Source organism: Anopheles cruzii, chromosome 3 (genome assembly GCF_943734635.1).
Source record: "Anopheles cruzii chromosome 3, idAnoCruzAS_RS32_06, whole genome shotgun sequence".
Lineage (NCBI taxonomy): Eukaryota > Metazoa > Arthropoda > Insecta > Diptera > Culicidae > Anopheles > Anopheles cruzii.
Window position 1 is genome coordinate 73314529 of NC_069145.1, and position 21960 is coordinate 73336488.

At 49.1% G+C, this 21960-nt stretch overlaps 1 protein-coding gene across 3 annotated transcripts in view; it reads left to right on the forward strand.

The window, feature by feature from the left end:
* The window catches only part of LOC128269828 (stathmin), a 31165-nt gene extending 10124 nt beyond the window's left edge, over positions 1–21041 (forward strand). Inside the window, exons 2-6 of one of the 3 annotated variants that reach the window (XM_053007232.1) lie at positions 5015–5098; positions 17276–17631; positions 17717–17866; positions 19076–19231; positions 19547–21041. In XM_053007232.1, the coding sequence (XP_052863192.1) occupies positions 5015–5098; positions 17276–17631; positions 17717–17866; positions 19076–19231; positions 19547–19624 (824 nt within the window). In that variant the 3' untranslated portion in view covers positions 19625–21041. The remainder of the gene's footprint in view (positions 1–5014; positions 5099–17275; positions 17632–17716; positions 17867–19075; positions 19232–19546) is intronic. The other 2 variants (XM_053007233.1, XM_053007234.1) reach the window with 2 other exon arrangements.
* The last annotated feature ends 919 nt before the right edge of the window (positions 21042–21960 follow it).

Sequence of the window (21960 nt, forward strand, 5' to 3'; positions counted from 1 at the left end):
CACGAGTTAACATTCGCTCAAGGACCTTCCGTCGCAGTGCAAGAGGAAGGCTTTAAATTTTGTATTTTGTGTCCGTCCTCTTGCGCGGACGGAAAGGAAGGCAATAATTTAAAACTCGCTCGCTGTTGGTGACGTTGGTGAATTGATCGTCGTCGTTTTCCATAGGCCATCAGCGCCGCGAATCGCTTGGTGTGTGGAAAATGCTTTTACATAAGCTCTCCTCTCTCTCGGTTCTTGGTGATTCGTGCGAAATGGGCCGCGGCGTGAATCATCGCGTCGGAACAAGATGATCCAACTTTATGTGCCCTCATCCATCACGTTCGAAGTCTCCGTTCCCTCCGCGTCTCTGTGCGCGGGGAGCACGCAGACCGCGCGTCCGTAGGGAATCGATGTGTCGAAAGTGATCCTGTTTCCTACGCCTGGCCTGCTGCAAAGCTTGGCTTACTGCCAAACAGCTCCGGCCACCGGCTTCGTTTTACGATGTCGAAGGCTTTTAAATTTAACCACATCACCCCGGACTAGGGGATACAGCTCCTAATCTGTGGCCCGTGGTCTTTGCCATCATCTCTCGCATTCTGTCTCTGTTGTTTTATGGGTGGAAATTTTGATGATTCAACTTCTCAACAACTCATCTATTTCTATGTGCGGTGCCAACTAAAACGTGGATGATTAGCCTGGGCACACGAAAGGTTAGGGTCATGTGTGTTTATGCGGCAACACACGAAAATCACGGGCTTAATTAGGCTTCTCGTACGCCATGTTGTTTCCGATCTATTTTTGTTCCGTTTGTTTGCCATGTTGTTCCGATCTATCTATTCCGATCCGATCTATTGGCCGTCGGCGCTAGGCCGTGTGGTGGTGTCCTCATTAGAAACGGCAGGGTGGGTCTGCCCGATAAGACAAAGGCCCTTTTTATTCTTCCGATTCCTCGTGGCCGTCTCTGGTGCAGTTTTCTGGTGCATTCAGCAAGGACCTGAATGCGCAGCACACAGGAGCGCGATGGGCGCACCCCGTCGTTCGTACGTATCCGTCATTCGAAATTGTGGATGACGGGCCCCGGGAGTTTCATGTTGCACGAACATTAAATAACTGGAGCCCCCGTACGTCAGCGGACACCCCGCACCTGGCCCGCCTCGCACTTTTTGCTGTCCCGTTCCTGAGCTCTCTGGTTCAAGGCGCCGCGCGCGCGTTGCATCGTCGTCGTCGTTGTCGGGGGTAGGCAATGCAGTCCTTTTTTTTGCGCTGGTGCCATTGGCCCAGCCCGCTTGTGCTAAGTATCTCTCCGCGGTGCGGTGCCATAGAGTTTCACCTGCGCCTAGGGGGGACACCACCCGAGGGGGGACACGATGATGGGGACCACTTTTTTCCTGGCCTGGCGCCTGACGCTCGCGCGCGCACTGATGGTGATTAAGACCTGCGAAGGACGACGCCACCGGTACGGCGGCGCCATTTTGCAACATTCCCGGTGGGAAGGAAACCAAAGCGGGCGCCACTCGTCCGGTGTGTGTGTGTGACTCATCGCACTCAACCCATTCGACGCCGACGCCGCCGCCGAGGGCGACAGACGCGATGGAGCCGCCTGGCCTTCCTTGCCGAGGAGACAGCAAACGTTACTTTTACAATTGCCCTAGTGGAGGGTCTCTTCCATTCGCACTTTTGTACGCAATCGGGAGTGCTCGGTTGGTGCGAATGTGTGTGCACTTTTTTGCCAATTAATTCACTGACTGCTGCTCGGGTGGAAAAGGATTCTTGCCTCACTGACGCATGTTGCCGTTGGGGCAGAAAGTTTGACTTAAAGAAAGAGTCCTAATTGGATGATAATCATAATATTTATTCGTTTGCTTAACAGTTGCGTTAAGATAAAGTGGGTAAAGAGCGCAGTTATTTATTTAGTAAAACGATCAACGGTCAACGGCCAACGGTCTACGTTATGCTTCAGGCAACGTTCTACACCTTGCTGTCACGAAACAAAATTCGTCCAAAAGGGGGACCGGTATTCTGGACATAGTAAAATGGTCTGGTCGCTCCACAGTTTGCGAGGGTCGGATTGGCGTTCCAGAAATAGGCTGGACGGGGAAAACCTTGTCTCAAAACGGTGAAATGTAAGGGGCGACCCAAGGAGCTTATTAGAGTCCTGAATTTTTGTGCGGCTTCTCCTATTGGGCGTAAAAAATATTCCGTAAAAAATACAAACATATTTGGCCTCTCAAACTATTTCAGAGAGGGTTGTAATAAAGTATGCCGAGCCTCCCCGATACGAACGAATTTAATGCGAATTTTACGTCAAGTGTCCCAGAGTATCCTTCAACAAGTTTTCCCTTGCACAAAGGCTACTTGGAAACGAAGTGAAGGGCAGTGGGCAGTAAGTTACCTCTTTTTACAGAACACCACTTTGGAAACCAACGCTCTCTGCCTCATCTTTCATGTAATGGGATACCGTTCACTGATTAATTCGTTTGGCTATGGTAAGAATGCGAAAAGCCATTCGGTAGATCTTACACAAAAACACATGTATGGCTTTACCGCCGGCATCAGGTAATACTCCTCACGCGGATAATCCTTGTTTGATGTATCTGACAATCTGGAAATGATATATCGTGCCCTTTAGGTACCCTATTTTATCAAGTCAACCGATAATACCCCATCATTCCAAGTAGTGTTTGCCATCCGATACCCAACGGCTGGTTGGTGGGTTGATACCATTTTGATGTGGTTGCGTGCCGAAGCTTTTCGTCAGCAACAGTGACGTCTGTGCGAGAATTTTGCGCCAGACAAGAGCTCCTTTTCATGTTGCTCCATCCTAATCCAAAGCAGCGTGCCGAAATCTTGTCCCGCAAGGCGTACTTTGCGGTCGCTTGTTCGGCATCCAAACTTGGTGTGTAACCTTTGGGCTTTGGGTTGTTTGTGTTGCTAGCTACTTGGAGTCTCGATGAAGAAAAAATGTGTTCCCCATCAGAGGCGCAAAACGGACCAAAATCAGGCGACACACAGAATGGTTCTCCGACCGACCGAATCACCAACCAACCAGCCTTAAGATTTTCCATTTTCCTCTGATATCGATTTTCCGAAACCCCGGTAACGTTTGTTCGTTTGACTCGATCGCCGCCCAACCTTCTTCGTGTTCGTAGCAGCGGGCCCCCGGCTCATTTGCCTTTATAATGCGCCCAATGCCGTCGTTGCGTTGGATTTGTGTAATCCAAACAAACACATAAAATCCGTATAAATTTGACTGCATTTGTGTGAGACTCAATTGAAAGCGGTCCAACACACGCCCAGCCTGTCACAACACCCATTACGGTGTACCATAATTAGCAGCGTATATCATTAGGCTAAACGATTATCGGACTTAGCAGTGGGTTCGGGTTTGCCAAAACCAATGTTCAGGACCTCTGACTTCCAGGATAGCAATATGTGGTGGCCCACACCCGACCTTCTACACACTTCAATGCGGGTATTTTTGAGCCCGGTCAATTGTGATTTGTTTCTCACAAAAATTGCTTTGTTATCCTGGCCAAGAGGAATGCACATATGCAGCTTAGATGGGCCAAGATTAGCACAAATCATAATCATATTGCATTTAAAAGTAGTATGAACCACCAGCATATATCGGACGCTGCTGAAGCGAAACAGAATTCGCACTGCAGATTGGCCTAATTTGGCTCCCGTCCGTTTGCTGGATATGCTCCGTTTGGCATATTTGATTCCCGGTTGTTCGGTAATCTGGATGTTTGGCATTGGCAGCAAAACTTTCGCTCCACAATGCTGCTGCTTCGTGTTTGTTATCTTTAAAACGCAGCCCGCGCGATGCTTTAAGCCCTGACTTCCTGTTGATAATCCTCCTCGCCACGACACTCGGAACCATATTGGAGGTAAGCATTATCTCTCTGTCACCGCGAGGTCGCCGGCAGAAGAGCTAATGCTGCTTAAAAGGCAGTCATCGTCCCATCGTCATAAACCGGGCACGGTTAGGGGGTATTAGCGAAATTTCACAATTGTGTCCACACTTCATCAACATCCCTCGCTCGGTCGAAAACAGCTTTTGCATGGCGCTTTCGACGCCCTTTGTGGTGTCCTACAACGGTAACGGCAGCAGCAGATTATGATGGGGATAATTTGGGAGCAGTGCATTTTATGTCCCCACCATGCCCGAGAGTGTGTGCTGTTGAGTCCTTTTCACACATTCAGTTTGCAACATTGGGCTCTAGGGAAGTCGACGATGGGGGCAGTCGTCGCCTTTCCGATGTCAGGACCGCAATGTGTCCTGTGCACCATAGCCCTTTTCCGGCGTGGTTTGGCCGTTGGAAAGAGAAAATGAAATTAATGAACGAGAAGAGTGTATCGCCCGGAATTGTCACCGAGGGGAAATGATGGTCCAATCGAATTAGCCCTCTACTCTTCGCCCCAGCCACAGCGTCAGGCAGCAGGCAGCAGGGAGTCCTTAAGCGTCGTGAGTCACACCCGCTGAACTCTGTTGTGCTCTCGGTTCGAAGCCGGCTCATGGTCCACACTGGGTGGACCGTCGAGCGCATCGTTTGTGGCGCACAAATCTCAGGTGTCTCTTTATGGTCGTAGTGTGTGTGGATGCCACACATCCTGCTGCTGTTGCTGATGTGCGGTGGCCTAAACAGTGAGCCAACTAATTTCTTCCGCCTCGCTCGACAGCGAGCAGCTAATGGATTTAATGGAAATGGATGTGTAACAAACACCGTCACGACGCCGTTTCGGGGGTTTTATGTTTTACAAGTTAGCAGCAAGCGACAAAAATGACGAAAGACAGACTGACGTTTACATTTTGTGTAGTTTTTTGTTTTGTTTTCACCATCTTAGGACCTCGACGCGTTAGTATAAAGTTCAGTTTGAACGTCCTCGGACCGTGATCGCCAAATAATTCAAGGAGCGGTCACCATAATGCAATAAAATAACACTGCACTCTGTCACCTAACCCTAACCGATTTTCCTTCGGTTCCCTGTACTCTAACATCTACTAATCCAATGGCGGGGCGCCACAACACAGTCAACCGACGGTCGGCACCAATGAAAAAGCCAACCAAAACCCGGACTAAACAACCAAAAGCATCCAAGAAAGTGAAATTCATAAGTAAGTATCCCGAGCATCGTTCATAGAGAGTTCAATTTCGATTCCCAATTTGTTACACTTCAAAAGAAGCACGATCCTGGAATTGGCCAAACACCAAAACCCCGCCGACGTGACATTATCGAAAAGCGCCGGGGGAACAGCCAGGGTCTATTATTAACTTTCCGGAGGCCACTCCACACACAACCGCCTTCATCCATTGAACGCCCCCCGGAAAGGATATCTCTGGCGATGGCCTCTCTAAACACTCGGTGTCGACGGACAAAACGCGCATCGTTCGACACTTCCTGAACGGAGACTCCCAACACTCCCTCTCTCTAGAGCGGCGGTTTCCAGTTCGATATTTTCTGAAAAGCGCTGGAAATCGAATTTCACGCCATAATTGAATTTTTGTTCGGCCACCATTTGATCGGAACCACACACAGACCACGGTCGTCCTCTCCGGGACGGACGAGTGGACATGAGAGCAACGGGACCGGACCCGTACGATGTGCCGCGCGCTATCGCCGTTTTACAGTTCTACAACCAGCGCGCGTAGTTCATCATGAAGACGGCCACCAAGACCGCAGATAAATCACTTCGTTCGCAGATACGAGGTCTTAGGTCCGGTCGTGTGCGCGCGCGTTATGATTTATAATCCCTTAAATGAAGCCAGAAGTAACACTTTTCGAAAGCCAACACACAATCACACGCCCATTTGCGATATCGCGCACCGAAAACGCAAATACGGCGAACGAACGCAACCGTCAACCGTCGCTGTCGCTGTCTTTCCGGTCCCCCCCGTGCTAAGCCGGTGGAGGACTTCAATAATCCGTGGCGGGAAACAATTCATCCCGGGGGTGCGGCAATAATTCATTTTATGCATCACATGCATCATCCGCAGAGATAGATTGAGCACATTGAGCCGAGCATGTTGACTGTGAACATGCACCCGACACTGTGTGACTGATTTTTCAACTTCATTTTAGTTTAATTACTTTTCTGCTTCCTGCTCCTACTGCGCGCGGCCGCACGGGTCGTGAATTTATTAATTTCGTTTTGCAGGATTCGATTTCGAAATGCCATTCATCAAATGGCCCCCTTCCGAAAGTATGGGGCTCACGTAGAGAATCTATATATATAAAAGAGTACCGCGTTATTGTTATTCCTTTCAGAACTCAAGAACGGCTGAACCGATTTGGCTGAAAATTGGTGTGGAGGTAGCTTAGATCCAAGGGGGTAACATAGGATACTTTTTATAATCCGATCGCGTCACAATGAAGCCACAATACGCACAATGTGTTTTTTTTCATATGCAACGGGACAGACAGAGCACGCAACAGCAAACAATTGTTGGCTTCTCTTTCTCGCTGATGCAAGGTCCCCCCGCCCCCTTTCCCCATCCAAATAAGGTCGCCGCGATCTCTTCCACTGAGGCGGCATCGACAAACGATAGACAGAGAGCGAAACAGCAAGCAATTGTCTCTCTCTTGCGTATGCTTACACTCTCTCTCACGAACGCCGAATAGTTTGGCAAATTGTCAGCGAGTAAGAGAGCTTCCAGTTATTCTCGCGATTGTGAGCAATTGTTTAGCGACAAAGGCCAGAATTCTCGCAGTTCGACAATTCGACGGCTCTCATATCTCCTTTCATCCTTCGCGTCGTAAAAAAATTAACGTGCGTGGAAATAATATTGAATACATTATTTTTAAGCACTTTCTTATTTCGATGAGTAATTTTAATCGTAGGGAAACATTTATCAGTAAGTATTTACTTAAAAATAGTGAAATTGTACCGTACCGTGTATTATTTGAGATGGGTTCGAATGTTTGGATTTTTTTTTGTTTGGGAAAAGTAATGAAGGGTTAAATTCGTGTCAATTCCAGAAATCCTGATCTTGAGATAAATGAGGAGATACCAGCTAACAATTAGGAATGCCAGCGCCAAATCGTGAACTGAATGACGTATATAATCGAGATGTTTGGCGCATGTTGCGAGATGTTTTGGACGGGCAATGATTTTACTGTCCTGAAATTTCCGCCAAACACTGCCAGTAATTCCAAGATCAGCTGACGAAATGAAGTGCTTCTCTTCTTATTGGACAACGACCGTTGAACGGTTTTAGCCTGCACCAACCAGCGACAATGTTAATCTCTGATACTCTTTCTAAACGTTCGTTTTTACGGGCCGGGTTGTTAGTCCCGCGCCAACCCCCCTGGAACGCCGGAATCGGGAATCGAACCCATGGCCAGCTGCGATACAGGGACGAGCGTTACCGACTGCTCCTATCACCGGGGCCCATTGCCTCTGGGGCGAAACAGAGTTCGCCGGGCCTGCTAGTTGTTTCTATATTTTTTGGAGCACTTCACCGTCCATCTCACCCAGTGTGGTGTACTGTGTGGCGCGGTGACTAACACCGGCCCGGCCGTGGCCAACAGAGCAAACAAACGAATCAGAATAGCACATCTGCGTGGAAGAGGTGGTAAGGTGTCTAGCCAATACGTCTGGTCACGCAATCCGGCGACTGTCAGGGTTCTGTAGTCGCCTTCGTCTCCTTGCACTTTATCCGTGCCGCGGGCATCGATCGTGATTCGCTGTCGATAGTGGGCGCCGATAGGACTTTTATTGATTGGCAGAGGACACGTTCTTGGCGCGCAGGTAGCGTCGTAAGACACCCCATTTCGGGGGGGGACCGCTTGCGGAGGATCCTTAAATCTGTTTTTCGGTGCCCGGCACGCCCCGCGTAATCGATAATTCAAAGCGGAAGCTAAAAATAATAATTTTCGGAACCCTTTTCGTGGGCTTGCCACTGGGTGGCTGGCGATAATCGATAATCACACGGAGCGTGGCTGACTCTGGTTTCTTCCCAATGAGGCGCACGTTTTGTGGGTCCTTTGGCTCTGGTGGCCCTACGCTTCGGGCGAGCTAATTATGCAAGTGGATTTTTTGTGTCGTGGAAAAACTAATTTTCTCCTTCAGCGTGGATTATGGATAATTAGTCCAAGGACGACCGTAATAAACGGTGGGCTGCGGCCCGTTATCATTTTTATACGCTCACAAGTGGCAATTAATCGTTACTGACATCGCGTCGCCCTGCTCATCGCTCACATACTCCGGAGTGTGTGATTATTTTACGGCTCACTCTAATTGAGTTAAAATTTTAATGGCAATAAGTGATTTTAATATACGGCCCGGAAGCTTTTATGGTTGCCGGCAAGCCGGAAGCGTGTCCCAACCACGACAAAAAGCAGCCGTTTCAGTTCAGTTTAGCAACTTTGTTGCTTGCGATTGTTCTAATACAATTCAAAGTCACAAAACACATTAACCTACATCAACTTGCTTGCAGCAGAGCGCGCAGTATTCTTTCCATTCCTTCCGGATAAGTAAAGTGGACAAAGTTCTTCCCATGATTTTGTGCCACTGGGGGTTTCCGGTGCTGCGCTGCGTCTGTCACTCGGCGAAAACTTTTCCCATTTACGCTCTCTGCAGCATTTAGTGTCGCAGCCGATAGTTTCCTTTTTTTCTTTAACTGGTCATCCTTCGCTGCGCTTCGTGACTTCACGGTGTGAATACGTTGATTAGACGGAAATTAGTATCATGGCAGCGGCTCCTAAGAAGAGGAAGATAAATGCTTCGTCCTCCGTCACCGACGACGCCGAGTATCCTTTATCACGGGCGCTGTCCGTCTGCCTGTCGTGTCCTGGGGTGTGACGGCACCGGCAAGGATGAGAAGGTCCCCCCACCGTGTACTGTGTCTGTGAGTGACTGGTCTGGGTTATTTTTTCTGCCCCACAACATCCTACGGGTCCTTTCCGCTGTGACTTTTACACTCATCCCCCTGTCCGCCGACGACCCGTAGGTACCCGTGGCACTGATTTGGGGCGGCCATTGTTGTGTTGTGTAGCAAAACATCCAGTCCGGGAATTAAATCGTCCTTAGCATCGTCGACAGTCGCCAGAAGCCAACGCCTGGACTCGGCCCTTATCCTTCGTCTGTCCCGGTGACGCAAAGATAGTTTTACGAGGTGACAGCATACTTGACGTTGGTGGCGGGCGGCGACCCTGATAAGCATCAAAAGGTCGCCGCAACGTGGCAAACGTAAGTTAATAAGGATCAGATTGGGGTCATCTGATGGAGTGCCAGCTCGTGGAGCTCGGGAGCGTCGAGAGCAAGCCCATTCACGGATGTTTGTGGATAATTGAAACGGCTTCTTCATTTCGTGGTTGACTTTTTATGGAGCCTGGGTTAGCGTTAAATTGGAGCAACTTGAAGATCCGGCTAAACCCTGTAGAATTAGTCAGGGACACAAATCGCATTGTTATGTGTGCTGTAACATTTAATCTAATTTATATTGTTTCACTTAATTAATGAAGATAAAGTTTCGGGGAAGCATACAAAAATTGCACAAAACTTTGACCGCTGCAAGTGACAGACCCGGTTTCAAATAAGCTGGCTCAACATCACTCCTATGCCTGTGGGGTTTAAAGGAAATCGTGCAAAAATTGTAAAGCCAATTCCTTCCGGGTTTCTCCATCGTAACGTCTGAGCGCGCCGAAAATAGCAATCTGAGGTGGAAAACCAGGGCCTACGACGACGGCGGCGGGCGTCCGTTAATTTATCTCTGCTGCCTTCTCGTATTTTAATTACCTCTCGGCGAAAGCTCATTGTGTATGGACCGAGCGCGCTGCTCCGGCTTTAATTTATATGAAAATTTATTGAACTCTCCTCCGCTCCAGATGTGTACACCGTGCCTGGAGCGGGAAAACTTCCCCCGAAACTCGATCTGTTTGCGTCCAGCCGACGTGCGGAAGTTTCTGGCCTCGTATTCCCGCTGCCTGGGTCCCTTTTGAACCGCCCCCGGGCGTGGTGATGTCCCTCGAGCAATCGGCGGTTCAGACGCAGCGAGAGATTCAACACCTCCGCCAGATCGGCCACGATATCTTGTTGTGGGGAATAATTTTAAAGCAAAACCTTCCGGCACCATCCGGATGAAAAAACGGCAAGTCGATGTTGCCACCGACGAAGAAAATGTATTCACGTGGACTACACGTCAGACAGTAACATCTTCAGCAGCGGCCGAATGCCGAAGGCTATCACCCGCCCCACCGGAATGCCGGGCCTGCAATTCGATTAAGGAGGCTCACTCACTCCCAGTGCCGTTCCGTGTTTCCATCGTGGTCGTGTGCCTGTGCCTCGCCAACTGTTGGCCAAGTGGCCGCCTGTTGGCTTTCTTTATTTTTCTGCCAAAAATCACGCTGGAAGCTGCCCGCGGGGCTTTAGCGCGTCCTCGTAGAAATCTTTTGATGCCCCAAACAGTTGGTGGGGACAGAATAAAATTAAGCTTTCGTCGTCGTGTACCTTCTTGTGTCGCACGCACTGAAAATGTGGTAGCGGCGGCGATTGGTGTGTTTTGGTTTGCTGGATTTTAATCCCAGGTCCGCCGAGGTCGGCAACCTTCGTTCTTTCCCCACCCAGCAGGCATCAGGCCATAGAAAGGCGGAAATGGTGGAAAAGTTTCCATTATTGGCAAACCAGAACGGCGCGCGTCGTGTGCGTGTCAGATGCGTCTAACGGCCATGTTGCTGTCGGGGTTTGTTCCTTAAGATAGCAGAGTTGTTGGGGAAGACACAGCGGGAGTGGAGTGTCTACAGCAGTGTACTCCTGAGGGAAATTATTCGATTGCAAAAGTAAGCCACATCGTCCAGCGTCCGGGAAAACTCATCCTCGGGGCTCGCCCCGGGTTTTGGAGGGAAACCAATGAACGTAATCTTTATAGCAAGGGTGTGAACCTAACAACGGCTGGCTCCTTGTTTAGCAATTCCCTGCCGATTGTTATCCTGATGGCGCGGCGCCATTGCGAATTGCTATCTCAGGGCAGCGTAAGACGACCCATGTTCGTTCTGCTTTTGGAGAATAATTTAATTCTTTCCAAATGCTTTTCTATTGGAACCGCCTCAGGATGTGTATGGTTTTGTCGTATCCTTACAGCAAATATGTTTCAACAAGTATTGGGGATTATTGGATTGTTCGAAAGTGTTGATGACGAGAAGGCAATTAATTTTTAAAAGTCATCAGAGAAGACAAAATTTGGCAGGAACGGAAGATGCACTCAAAATATAGTGTACTTTACCATCCAATGTCTTCGTCGCGTAATCAGATCATCGCACGTACCGGATAAAGTGTTTTCGAGCACTTCATTATTATCCCACCTTCGGGGGAACTTCTGTAACACCCTCCAAAAGTCCCCTCATTAGGGCAACGTAGCGCTTCCGAAAGTTCAACCCACAAGCAGCATGTATTTGAGGCCAAGACCAATTTTGCGTAAAAATTAATTCGACTTTTCCGCCAGCAGCCGCAGCCCCGTCTTTCGGGACTTGGAACCACCTCATAATCATTACTTGAAGAATTTTAGAACCTACTTCTCGACGAAAGGTGGCCAGCACCCTGACATACAAAAAGCCATAAAATTTATTAGTGCCTCACCTCGCCCCATGCCGGCCGGATTCTCGGTACAAGGATACTCCCAAGAACGGCACCCTACAGAGACTACAGAGAGTGAGAGTGAGGAACAGCAGTGTCACACAAAGTTGTTTGCCTTGTACGCCCCGAACCGAGGCTGAGGCAGCAGGACAAACAGCGCCCCTTTGCACGCTTTGTTTATCTGGGATAAAATTTTGTAAAGGCGACGACGTCGAGGCCGCGGAAGGACGGCACACACGGCGAGACAAGGGGCCAAAAATGTGAAGAAGTAAAGAAGTCACTTAACTCCCGAGGACAGCAGCATCCTTTTTGCCTAATAAAGAAATTGAAATTCTTTTGATCCTACTTCTCGGGCGGCGGAGACCGGAACCCAGGTCGTCGACCGGTGGAGGAGCGCCGGAATGGCAGAAATTAATGGAGAATGTGATAAGGCATTTCACGGCCCATCGCCCCAGTCAAGCTTGTGGCAGTTTTTGCTTTGTTTTTTGTTGGAGCCCACGAAAAATGTATTTTCGTGGGGTAACATTAAAACTTGATTTTATTACTAAATTTCTTTACGGCACGGCGAGACACTCAAGGATGTGTAGAGGCTTTTTGGGAGGGTTCATGGCCTTTCAAATATCTAAAATAAAAGTAAACCTCTGGCACAGCTGTCGGTTGCATAAGATTAATCGTGTAATTTTTGAGGTGCCAAAATTTTAGACCGATGGACAACAATGCAAAGGTTAATAGTCTTTCTGTCTTAATCCATTTCTCCGTCTTCGTTGTCAAGTTATCTGACCACTACCATCTTTACGGTTTGCCATCACCACCTAGCACCCCAGCACCAGCGGCATCAATTGGGAATTTGAACTTAATTACAGCGTGCTTAAATTTTATTATGACCCCTAAACTCTCTACTAATCTCAAATAGAGCGCGCGCGCCCTGCTGGAGGCTGTTGTCGGGAACGCGAAACATCGCGGCCGTCAAAACCGTGAGGGGCAATGAGAATTTTTGAAAGCCTCATCATTTAGGCATAAAGTAATTTCGGTGGTGCCAATTCCGGGTGCGTGCCCGCGGCAAGCCTTTCTTGAGGGATTTTCCAGCTGACGGCAGGAGATCAGCTCGCGGATCTACCGGGCAATTCGTCTCCCGTGCGTCTGGCTTAGACACAAAAGGAACAGAGGAATGTTTTGGAAAAGTTTCTCCTCAGCTTGTTGAGGCTCCACGTCGTCGTTTGTGAGGTGTTGTTGATTGTATTATTTTAGCGTGAAATTGTAAGGCAAAAGTGTTTCGCCTTTTTCTCTGCTTGACATCGCTCGCCAAGTCATCCGCGCCAAGGTGCGAAGGATCTCTTCCCACTTGTCAGGGCCATTTTTTTAAAGCTTCCCTGCACATCGTTTATTTTTAGTGCTCGCCCTGTGTTTTTATGTCCAGGACACGTCGTCGGGTCTGACTGACTGACGGACGGACGGACGGCGGGAAGCGCGTTAAAATGAGTTTCACCTGACAGATGCGCGTGGCAGCCTTATTCGAACCGTGTTTCTTTGTGGGGCCTTATGGACTGCTGCCTGGCCAGGCTCTAATATTCCGTTTTCCATGAAGAAGACGACGGTGGTGCTCTACGCTCTGCGCTCTGTGGACGATGAAACATAATCGTCCTTTTTTGCGCCCGGTAGCGACGGTCCCCGCGAAAGTCTCCGGACGTTTAGGCGTACTTTTTATTATTTAATGAAAAGTCTATTGCCTTTGCTGGGAGTCACCACCCGCGGGTTCTACATGGAATTACGTTCAGCTTATGGTGTTCGGTGCGGAAGGTGTCCTGCTTCTGCTTCGTCCGGTTTTACGGTCCTTTCTTAGTCACGAGGCACGCTGAACGCGACAGTTAGGCTATTATGCGAACCAGACGGACGGATGGACTATTCATAGCTTTCGGGAGGATTCTCCGGAAATAGCGGAACCGGAACCGGAACATAACCGAGCGCGCGCGAGTGATGGAACGGAGAGTTGTTTTAAGAAATTAATTGCTAGCAGAGGGAGGACCTTTTTCTCTCTCTGGTGAGGTCTGTGGCGCAAACAAAATGGCGCATTATTCCGCCTGTCTCTGTTGCTGTTTAGCGGGGGGTAGCTCCACCGTAGTAGTGTCTGCTTCAATCGCTCTAAATTGCTGAGGCCAAGCGGCTAAATTATCGGTGCCCCACAGGTCTCTTGGGTGTTGGATGAGGCGATACATTTAAAACAGATTAATCAACAACTTTGTGTGGCGCGCGCAACTCCGGCACTGATTTGCGGAAACTGAGCGCGTGCGTGCCGTGGACGAGCAGAGATCCTAAAAGCGTTGGAATTGACGTTGATTGATGTACCATCATCATCTTGGTGGTCGTCGGTTCGCGGGGTAATATTAATAAAATCACAAACCACCCAGATTATTCTGTAATTGCTCCGGCACCAGCCTGCCAGCCAGCCAGAGCATGATGAATGACGCGCGTGCCCCTCTCGCGCGGGAACTCTGTTGCAAATTGTGATGGCCAATTGACGCAACATTAGGACGGGGTCTGAAAGTGAACGATATCTAATCCCATTTCCCGTGACCCCTCTCGTTCTTGGCCGAGAAGTTTAAGCTTCGACAACTGAAACGAATCGCTTCAGATTTGTTGTCGCTTTCAGTCGGACCGAACCACGAACCTCGAATCGTAGGCCACGGACGGGGCACTTGCGGTCCCGTTCCGTCGATTCGTGAATACTGGTAATTTGGGATATTTGCATTAATTTAATTTCCTTTGAACACGAGATCATCATCGTCCACGCGCGGGCCCAAAAATAGAAACGCCGAACGGCGTTTTCCTTTCACTACTACTTCGGGTTCACTTTGTTTGCGCCACGCACCGCCGGAACAACACCGGAAGGGGGGCAATAAAGATTCGATTTGGGCTTTTGTTGCGGGGAGTGGACAAAACAAACAGCGGCGTGTTTTTTCGGTTACACTTTTGAAACGATGTTTACGGCGAATCCTTGAGGGCGTTCTCTATATTTTGGGGGCACACATTTTGGCAAACGCCACAGAATGTCCTTGGTAATTCTCATTAATCGTTATCCTTTCTCTCTCTCATGCGTCAGCGTGTGAGCTTACCGATATCGAGAATCAAGGCTCTCGGGTCTTGAGAGGGCTTAGTGAATTTAAAGTATTTTCAAATGACCCCTTCTCGGGACGCGCTCGGTATGTCATCTGCTGGAATCCACTCCCGGGTTCGGGATCACGGGTAGATATCATCCGAATGGCATGAATTCCTTACCTGAAGATTCCTTGGCAAATTCACCGCACAGGGCCGAGGTCATCATGTGAGCTTAAGTTTAGCATCATCAGCGTCCCCTAAAGCAGACAGCCGGCACCTACTAACTTCAGAGATGAAATACCATACGGCGGATGGGAAGGTCGGTGCGATCCATTACTTTTCGTCCGTTCCATATTGCCGCTCCGCCCGTCGCCGTCGTCTGGAAGGAGCGTGGTATTTTCGCCCTTAATCTCTTATTATTGCTGGAACCATTTCTTCGCTTCAGCTTCGCGCTGGGGATTGGAAGGAATCATATCATCGTTTACACAAAACGAGAGGACGCCTAACATATCGGTCGGATTGTTTAGCTGCGCTCCTCGAACACAGCGTATCCTCGGAGAGAAAGATAGGATAACACTGAAAGGGCAAGATTTTCGTACAAATTGCCCCGTGTGTCGCATATGTCGCCCACATCGCCCTAATGTAACCTTTGGCCGATACAATACGATACGAAAAGGCAATCTCGAGTAGAGTGTTGTTGTGTCTTTTTTGCCGCGCCCCGATGAGGACACTTCTGTTGTCACACGCTTGTGTTCTCCGCAGGAGGAGGCGCAAGCCGTGCGAGATTCGCTTCTTATCCTTTTCCGCCGCGTCCCGGCCTCTACTGTGTGGATGGTCGTAAAGGAAGGGAGTATCACTGTAACGGAAGCGGTAATCTTCAGCGCGCGCCACCGGAGAAGATGTGTGGAAAATCGATACACTTCCGGGCGCACGTGATGGCGTCAGTCGTTTCCTGCCGTTTTGCTAACACACTTGCAGATAGGAGCTTTTTACGCCTTCCCCCCTAGCGCACTGGAAAGCAATCAATTTTCCAGCCCCCCTTATTGGAAACTCACTCACAACCTCAGGGTCCTTTTTGGGAGGAATGTTTTGTACCGGCCATCCTATCCTAGCATTAATTATGCACGAGTTCCTCTAATGGTCATTACCACCAGCAAAGTGAGAAGTTAATAAATTCTGCCCACAACCTGGCTGGCCAACCTCTCAGGTGCTAAAAGGGCGCCCGTGTGTTCGGCTCAGCCATGTGAATATAATCGTAAATTGAGCCAAAGCTACCCTGGAGACACATTCAGGCCCATTATTGGTGCCCCCAGCCATCACCACCGACGCTCGGCCGATTCGGTTGCATCGTGTGCAATGTGATACGCGCCGATAAAGGGAGGACATCTCCATTTCTACACCGGCCGGCCAATAGATTCACTCTCGCTGCCGTCTCGACTGTTGATTCGGTTTCCGTTCCACTCAAACCTGAATTGTTCACCGGTCGTCGGCCGGGTTCGGCCCTTTCCTCTCGGCCCCTCTTTTGCGGAGGGTCCTCACTGGCCATTATCTGTTTCGTATAATGGCTTGATTTACATCGTAAGCCCAGGCCGTTGTCAAGCGCGATGCCAAATGTCCCGGACCCCTGGACACAATGATCGTGTTTCGGCTCGATTAGGCTTCCTTTTGATGCTCTCACGGCCCCACCCGGGGCGGACATTGTTTGCTTAGGAACGGAATAATGAAATTGACTCTGTAAGCTAAATTTACTCGCCAATTTCGTCGTCATCACCGCCGCCATCAACCAATGAACCCAAGCCCCCCCCTTGTGGGTTCAAAGCGAAAAAGGTTCGCTTGCTTGTGGCTGATATGGCTGGTTTTTGCAGCAAGAAAAAAATAAAACCGCAAAGTACACAAAAACACAACCGAAAACCGCCGGCCGGACCTACCTATCAAATTACTACACACGGACACGACGGTGCTGCGGGCATGTGTCCTGTTACACGGTTTTGCATCTTTATTTTCTGCCCCTCTCGGTACACAACACTTGGGCTGGGTTTTATTGACGGGTCCTCCACGAAAAGAGGCCTCTGTAACGTGACCACCACGACGAGGAGGAGGGACTCCTTTGGCCGAACGGACGGATGATTTGTCTGACGACGGTGCACAAGAAGCAGAACGGGGCGGCGCACTTGGAGTGTCTCCTCTCGTGTAAAGCTCCTTTTTCGGCCCGTCGTTTTTGACCAAAAAGGACGGCCTGTTTTGTTGGCTGGTGGCCCCTTTGCGGCGTGCGCACCGCGGAGACGCGCGGTATGACAAACGATGCAAAAGTTTCGGTGCAAATAAATAATGCATAACCCGTCGTCGTCGTCGTCGTTGTCTTCGGCTGTCGATTTTTTGTTATACTTGCCCGTTGTTGTTGACGTAGCCGTTATTTGCACACACACAAAATCAATAGCGTTCTGCCGTTGGTGTTTTTCCTTCGTTTAACTTTTCATTTTCGTGCCCCAAAAACGCCTTGGCACAAAATGTGCGCCAAATGATACAAAAGGTTGATTATTTACACTCTGAACTGGACCTGAAGAGACAAAGAAAAAGTCGAGGTTTCTAATGAATTTTCTTACACATTCTCTCTTTCGCATTACGTAGCGACCGAAATCCGGTGCCAGGAAAAGTCCAAAGGTGGACTGTGCTATGAAGTAATCCTGGCCGAGCCGGCCGTCAACGTGACGCTGCCGAAGTTGCCGCCGGTGCCGGGCAAGAACGTGTCGGCCGAGGAGATCGAGGAGAAGCTGAAGGCGGCCGAGGAACGCCGGCTGTCGCTCGAGGCGAAGAAGATGGCCGACTGGACGGCCAAGATGGCCAAAATCGAGGAGGCGTCGCGCAAGAAGGACGAACTGGACAAAGAGTTCAAGACGCACGCCAAGGAGGTGCTGCACACCAAGATGGAGCAGTACGAGGAGAAGCGGGAACAGCAGCTGTCGGAGATCAAGGAAAAGCTAAAGGTACGCTGTGGGGGGACGCTTTTCTTCCCCCCTTTTGGGGGCAAGTTCTGAATGTAAACTGGATGGCTCTTTTGAATCTCGACAGATGCACGCCGCCGATATCGAGAAAACGCGACAGAGTCTGGAGCAGCAGAAGATCGATGAACTGCAGAAGCATCTGGATGAGAAGCTGCGAAACGCGTCCACGCTGCGCGACGATAACATCAAGAAGATTTTGGGCCGACTAAAGGAGCACGTACGTATCTCTGACCAGGGGCGACCCCAACTTTCCTTCAAATCCGATTCGAATCCGAGAACGGTGTTAGCCAGCACTGTTTACTGTTTGGTTCCGCACAACACGGAGTTTTGTCCTTTTTGCATTGCACTGCTGATCGATGCTGATCGAGCGATCGATTCACTTGATCGATGGCCGTTGGCACATATGTTGTTTGCTATGTTTGTTAAATTTTCGTTTCGTTTCCTTTCGTTTCATTTCTTTCTCTTTTCGATCGAACAAAATATCACGCTCACGACACACTCCATTACGCGTTCCGGGGGTCGACTCGGGCGGTGTGCTCCTCTTCTTCGATCCTCGATCACTTTCTCTACTACTACACGTCCCATAAATGGTCACCAACCCACGAACACACAACGAACTAACCCAATGGCCCCGATGCTTCATAATTCATCACAACATTCATGTGCCCCATTTGTTGACCCGTGGACGTGAACTATCTGTGCCTCCTACCATGATGGTGGAACACACCCACCTCGAAATTACGCCCGCGGCGGCGGCCCATCATTATTTCCACCCCTGTGTCGCCTTTGTTGGCCGATTGAATTATCGTCCCCTTCGCTTTGTCGGGGCTCTGTGGGTGTGGATGGAATTTTTTTCACCATCGATAAATTAATCTGCTCTCGGTTGCTCCTCGGTTCGGATCGATAATCAATCTGCGTTTGCGTTTCCTGTTTACCGATTCATCTCGTCCGGGTTGGCAAAATGCGGCTCGGGTCGGACTTGCTGTGCTACGCAACCGGTGGTTGCGCGGCGCATTATTTCGTTAACGGAAACAATACCATCGTTTCGTTGTCGCCGCGGGTCACGTTCCTGTCACCACCATTTCGGCCATTTTGATTAACCTGGTCCCGCTCGCCGATTGATGTTTGTTCTTTCTTGCCCCCCCCCCCCTTCCGGTTCAATACTGCTGCGGATTGTGCCCTCTCCGACACAAATGCGTCGTAATTAATCGATGGGTTCTCTCCTGTACACGTTCGACCGAACTTATGTCCACTATCATCATCACAATCGCCATCACATCACACCAACAACATCATCATCATCATCATCACGGCCTTCGTGTGACGGCCATCACACAACATCATCCCTTCGAAACACTTCGTGGGGATATTCAACACAACACGCGCACACATCCCACGTTCTGGCGGCCGGCCACGCACTGTGCAGAATACCGATAAGCTGAACGTGGTTCGCGCCACCGTCGACCAGATCGAGGCCGAAAAGACCACCCATAAGACGCGCATCCTCGAAAACAAGCTGTCCACCGCCGAGCAGAATCGCGAAAAGGAGCTGCAGAAGAAATTGGAAAATATCCGGAAGCACGTAGGTGTTTTGTTTTCGTACTCGCTTTGGCTTTTCTTTTGCTTTTCTTTGGCCGGTGGTTTCTGTGTTCAACACACACACACGCGTTGTTCAAGCTTTCCATTTTGTTTTGTCTCATGTGTTCCTCAAACAACGATGCGTTCGCATCGCCTGGACCATCCTGGATATCTGAATATTTGATGAACACCACCAAACATCCATGATGCGCTCTGCAGCTCTCTATTAAGAGCTAAATTCATTAGTTTACGATTAACGAATGGCTAAAGAAAGTGAATACTAAATTGGTTCTACTTCTCTTCTCTGTCCCTTTCGCAGGAACGGCGCGCTGAGCTGGTCCGTCAAAATAAGGCCGCATTGTCGCAGCAGGGCGATGTTACTGCATCATCCGGTTAGGCGGTCGGCAGTTGGAAATAGGAGGTCGATGGTCAGTGGATGGAATAGGAAAAATGAACAGACACACACTGATGCTGGGAGAGCGACACACGACGACACATCATGACGCGTTTTTGCATCCAACCAACAACAAACGTGTGCTGCTGCTGCTGCTGCTAAACAAACATACTGGAAAACTGGCCCCACGCACACAAACACACACCAGCGGAATGGAAAAAACCCGTGTATCCCCACTCGTTGGTTTTGTATTTCCTCTCCGAGTGAATTCCGTTTTAATCCGTTTCGACTTTTTGCGAACGAGCGTCGCTCTGCTGCTGTGCGCCTCTCATAGAGAACCAAAACGAAACAATGATCTTAAACACACACACAGAGAGCATGAAATACTCTTTTGAGCACAAAAGCCCCTCGCGATATTTTAACGCCGCCAACACGTTGTCCTGTTAATCAAAATAAGCATCTCGGGCGCAGCGTCAAAAAATTCAAGAACCAATCGATAACCAAGTAAACAACCAAACCTAAATACAATTAGCCCAGTAATCGTGTAGAGTGCTGCACGCGGCGGAGAAGGAAAACCCATCCCGATCCCGGAGGCGATCTCGAAGCCGAGAGAACAGAAAGAGAGGGTAGATAGTTAGATATAACGGACATCCAAAAAGAGCATCTCCTTCTTCGGCCGATGAAGACGACACGTAGATACCGTTTCGGTTCCGATTAGGGAACTGCAACGACACATACACATGATAACGATAAAGGCTTTTGGGGGGCATGGGAGGACCCCCTCTGGAACTAAAGCAACATGATGATTGGGGCGAAGCGCTTGGGGCGAGTGAAGCACAAACTGATAATCGCTCCTTGAGCTCAACGCTGCCGCCGCCGACGCTGCTGCTGCTGTCGCCGCCGCCGCGCGTACACACTCCAGTTTATGTCCTTTTTGAAAGGCTCAAATAATAAATGTTTAAGAAGTCATGACGACGAGATGCTATCGCGAGAGCGCGCGCCACAGAGCGCAACAACAAAGGCCATAATCTTACGCAAGGAGAGAAGAACAAGGGGGAGGTGAAAATATTCTCTTGATAACGGACTGGTGTTATAAACGACGTATAGGGGAGCAACAAATGATAACAACAACCACATAATCGCTAACCAGGAAAATTGATGAAGCGCAGCGCACTTATAACAGAAACTCACACACAACTCTAAACACAAACCAACACAGCACTCTACTAAATGAAACAAACCTATATTTACCCCGTTTTTTCCACTTCGTTTTCAACAAATAAAACAACTACAAAATGAGCATGTGTATCCACCGCGTGCGCGCCTATATTAGATACAGAAACGGTCACACACGCGTGTAACGATCGGCGATCGAGAGAGGGCGCGCAAAATGAACATAATATCCCGAACGGGGACAAATCAACTTCTTGGTTTAGTGCTTTTTAGTTTTACAGCGCAGACGCGGGATGGTGAAAGGAATTGATTGAATTGGAGGAAGATGTCCACAACTAGAAGAAATGTATTATCACGACCGAACTTAACAACAACGCGTATGGCTTTGAATGGGTAAAATGGCAAGCGCGTAACTTAAATGTTCGCTAAACGAGGGCCGAAACGCCGCTGTGTGTAGGAAGATTAAAAACATATAAAAATACACGTCAAAACGCGCATCATATACTAAATATCGCCTCTCTGTGCCGCTACTTTTACATTTATTATTACCAGCAAAGATGGAAAACATGAAGCCACAAGCAACAGCCACCATCGACGGGGCGTGCGAAGGGCTAGTTTGTTGAAAAACATATAAATACACAAACACATACACACACACACACGCGCGTATCTAAATATATATTAAAGGAACATATATTTACAACTTTCTTTACGCTTTTGTGAGGGCTAGAAAGAGGCGAAAGTGGCAGGAAAGCCTGATGGGAACACTCTGGGATAGAGAGAGAGAGGCAAGAATGGCCAGTCTGAATGCTGGATGAAAAGTGCTTTGCGAGAAACTAAACAAACAAAAAATACACAAAAAATACAAAAAATCTAACAATGCTGGGCTGCTGCTGCTTACTCCATGCGCGCGCAAAGATCGGCCAATGTATCATCGATCGATCGCGTGAATATTTAGTGAAAATGGCTTCGCTAAGCTTATGTCTCTTGGTGGTAACGTTCGCTTTTCCGTTCTTCATTTTGTCGGTTTTCATTGCCCGCGTATCAAAAATGCTCAAGAAGAAAGGCTCTGTTGATCACACTGTTGTGTCCAACCGATGACCAAACACACTAAACCCCGGCATCCAACTAAAGAAAACGCTTTCTGCCGCAGGAAAACGAAACGC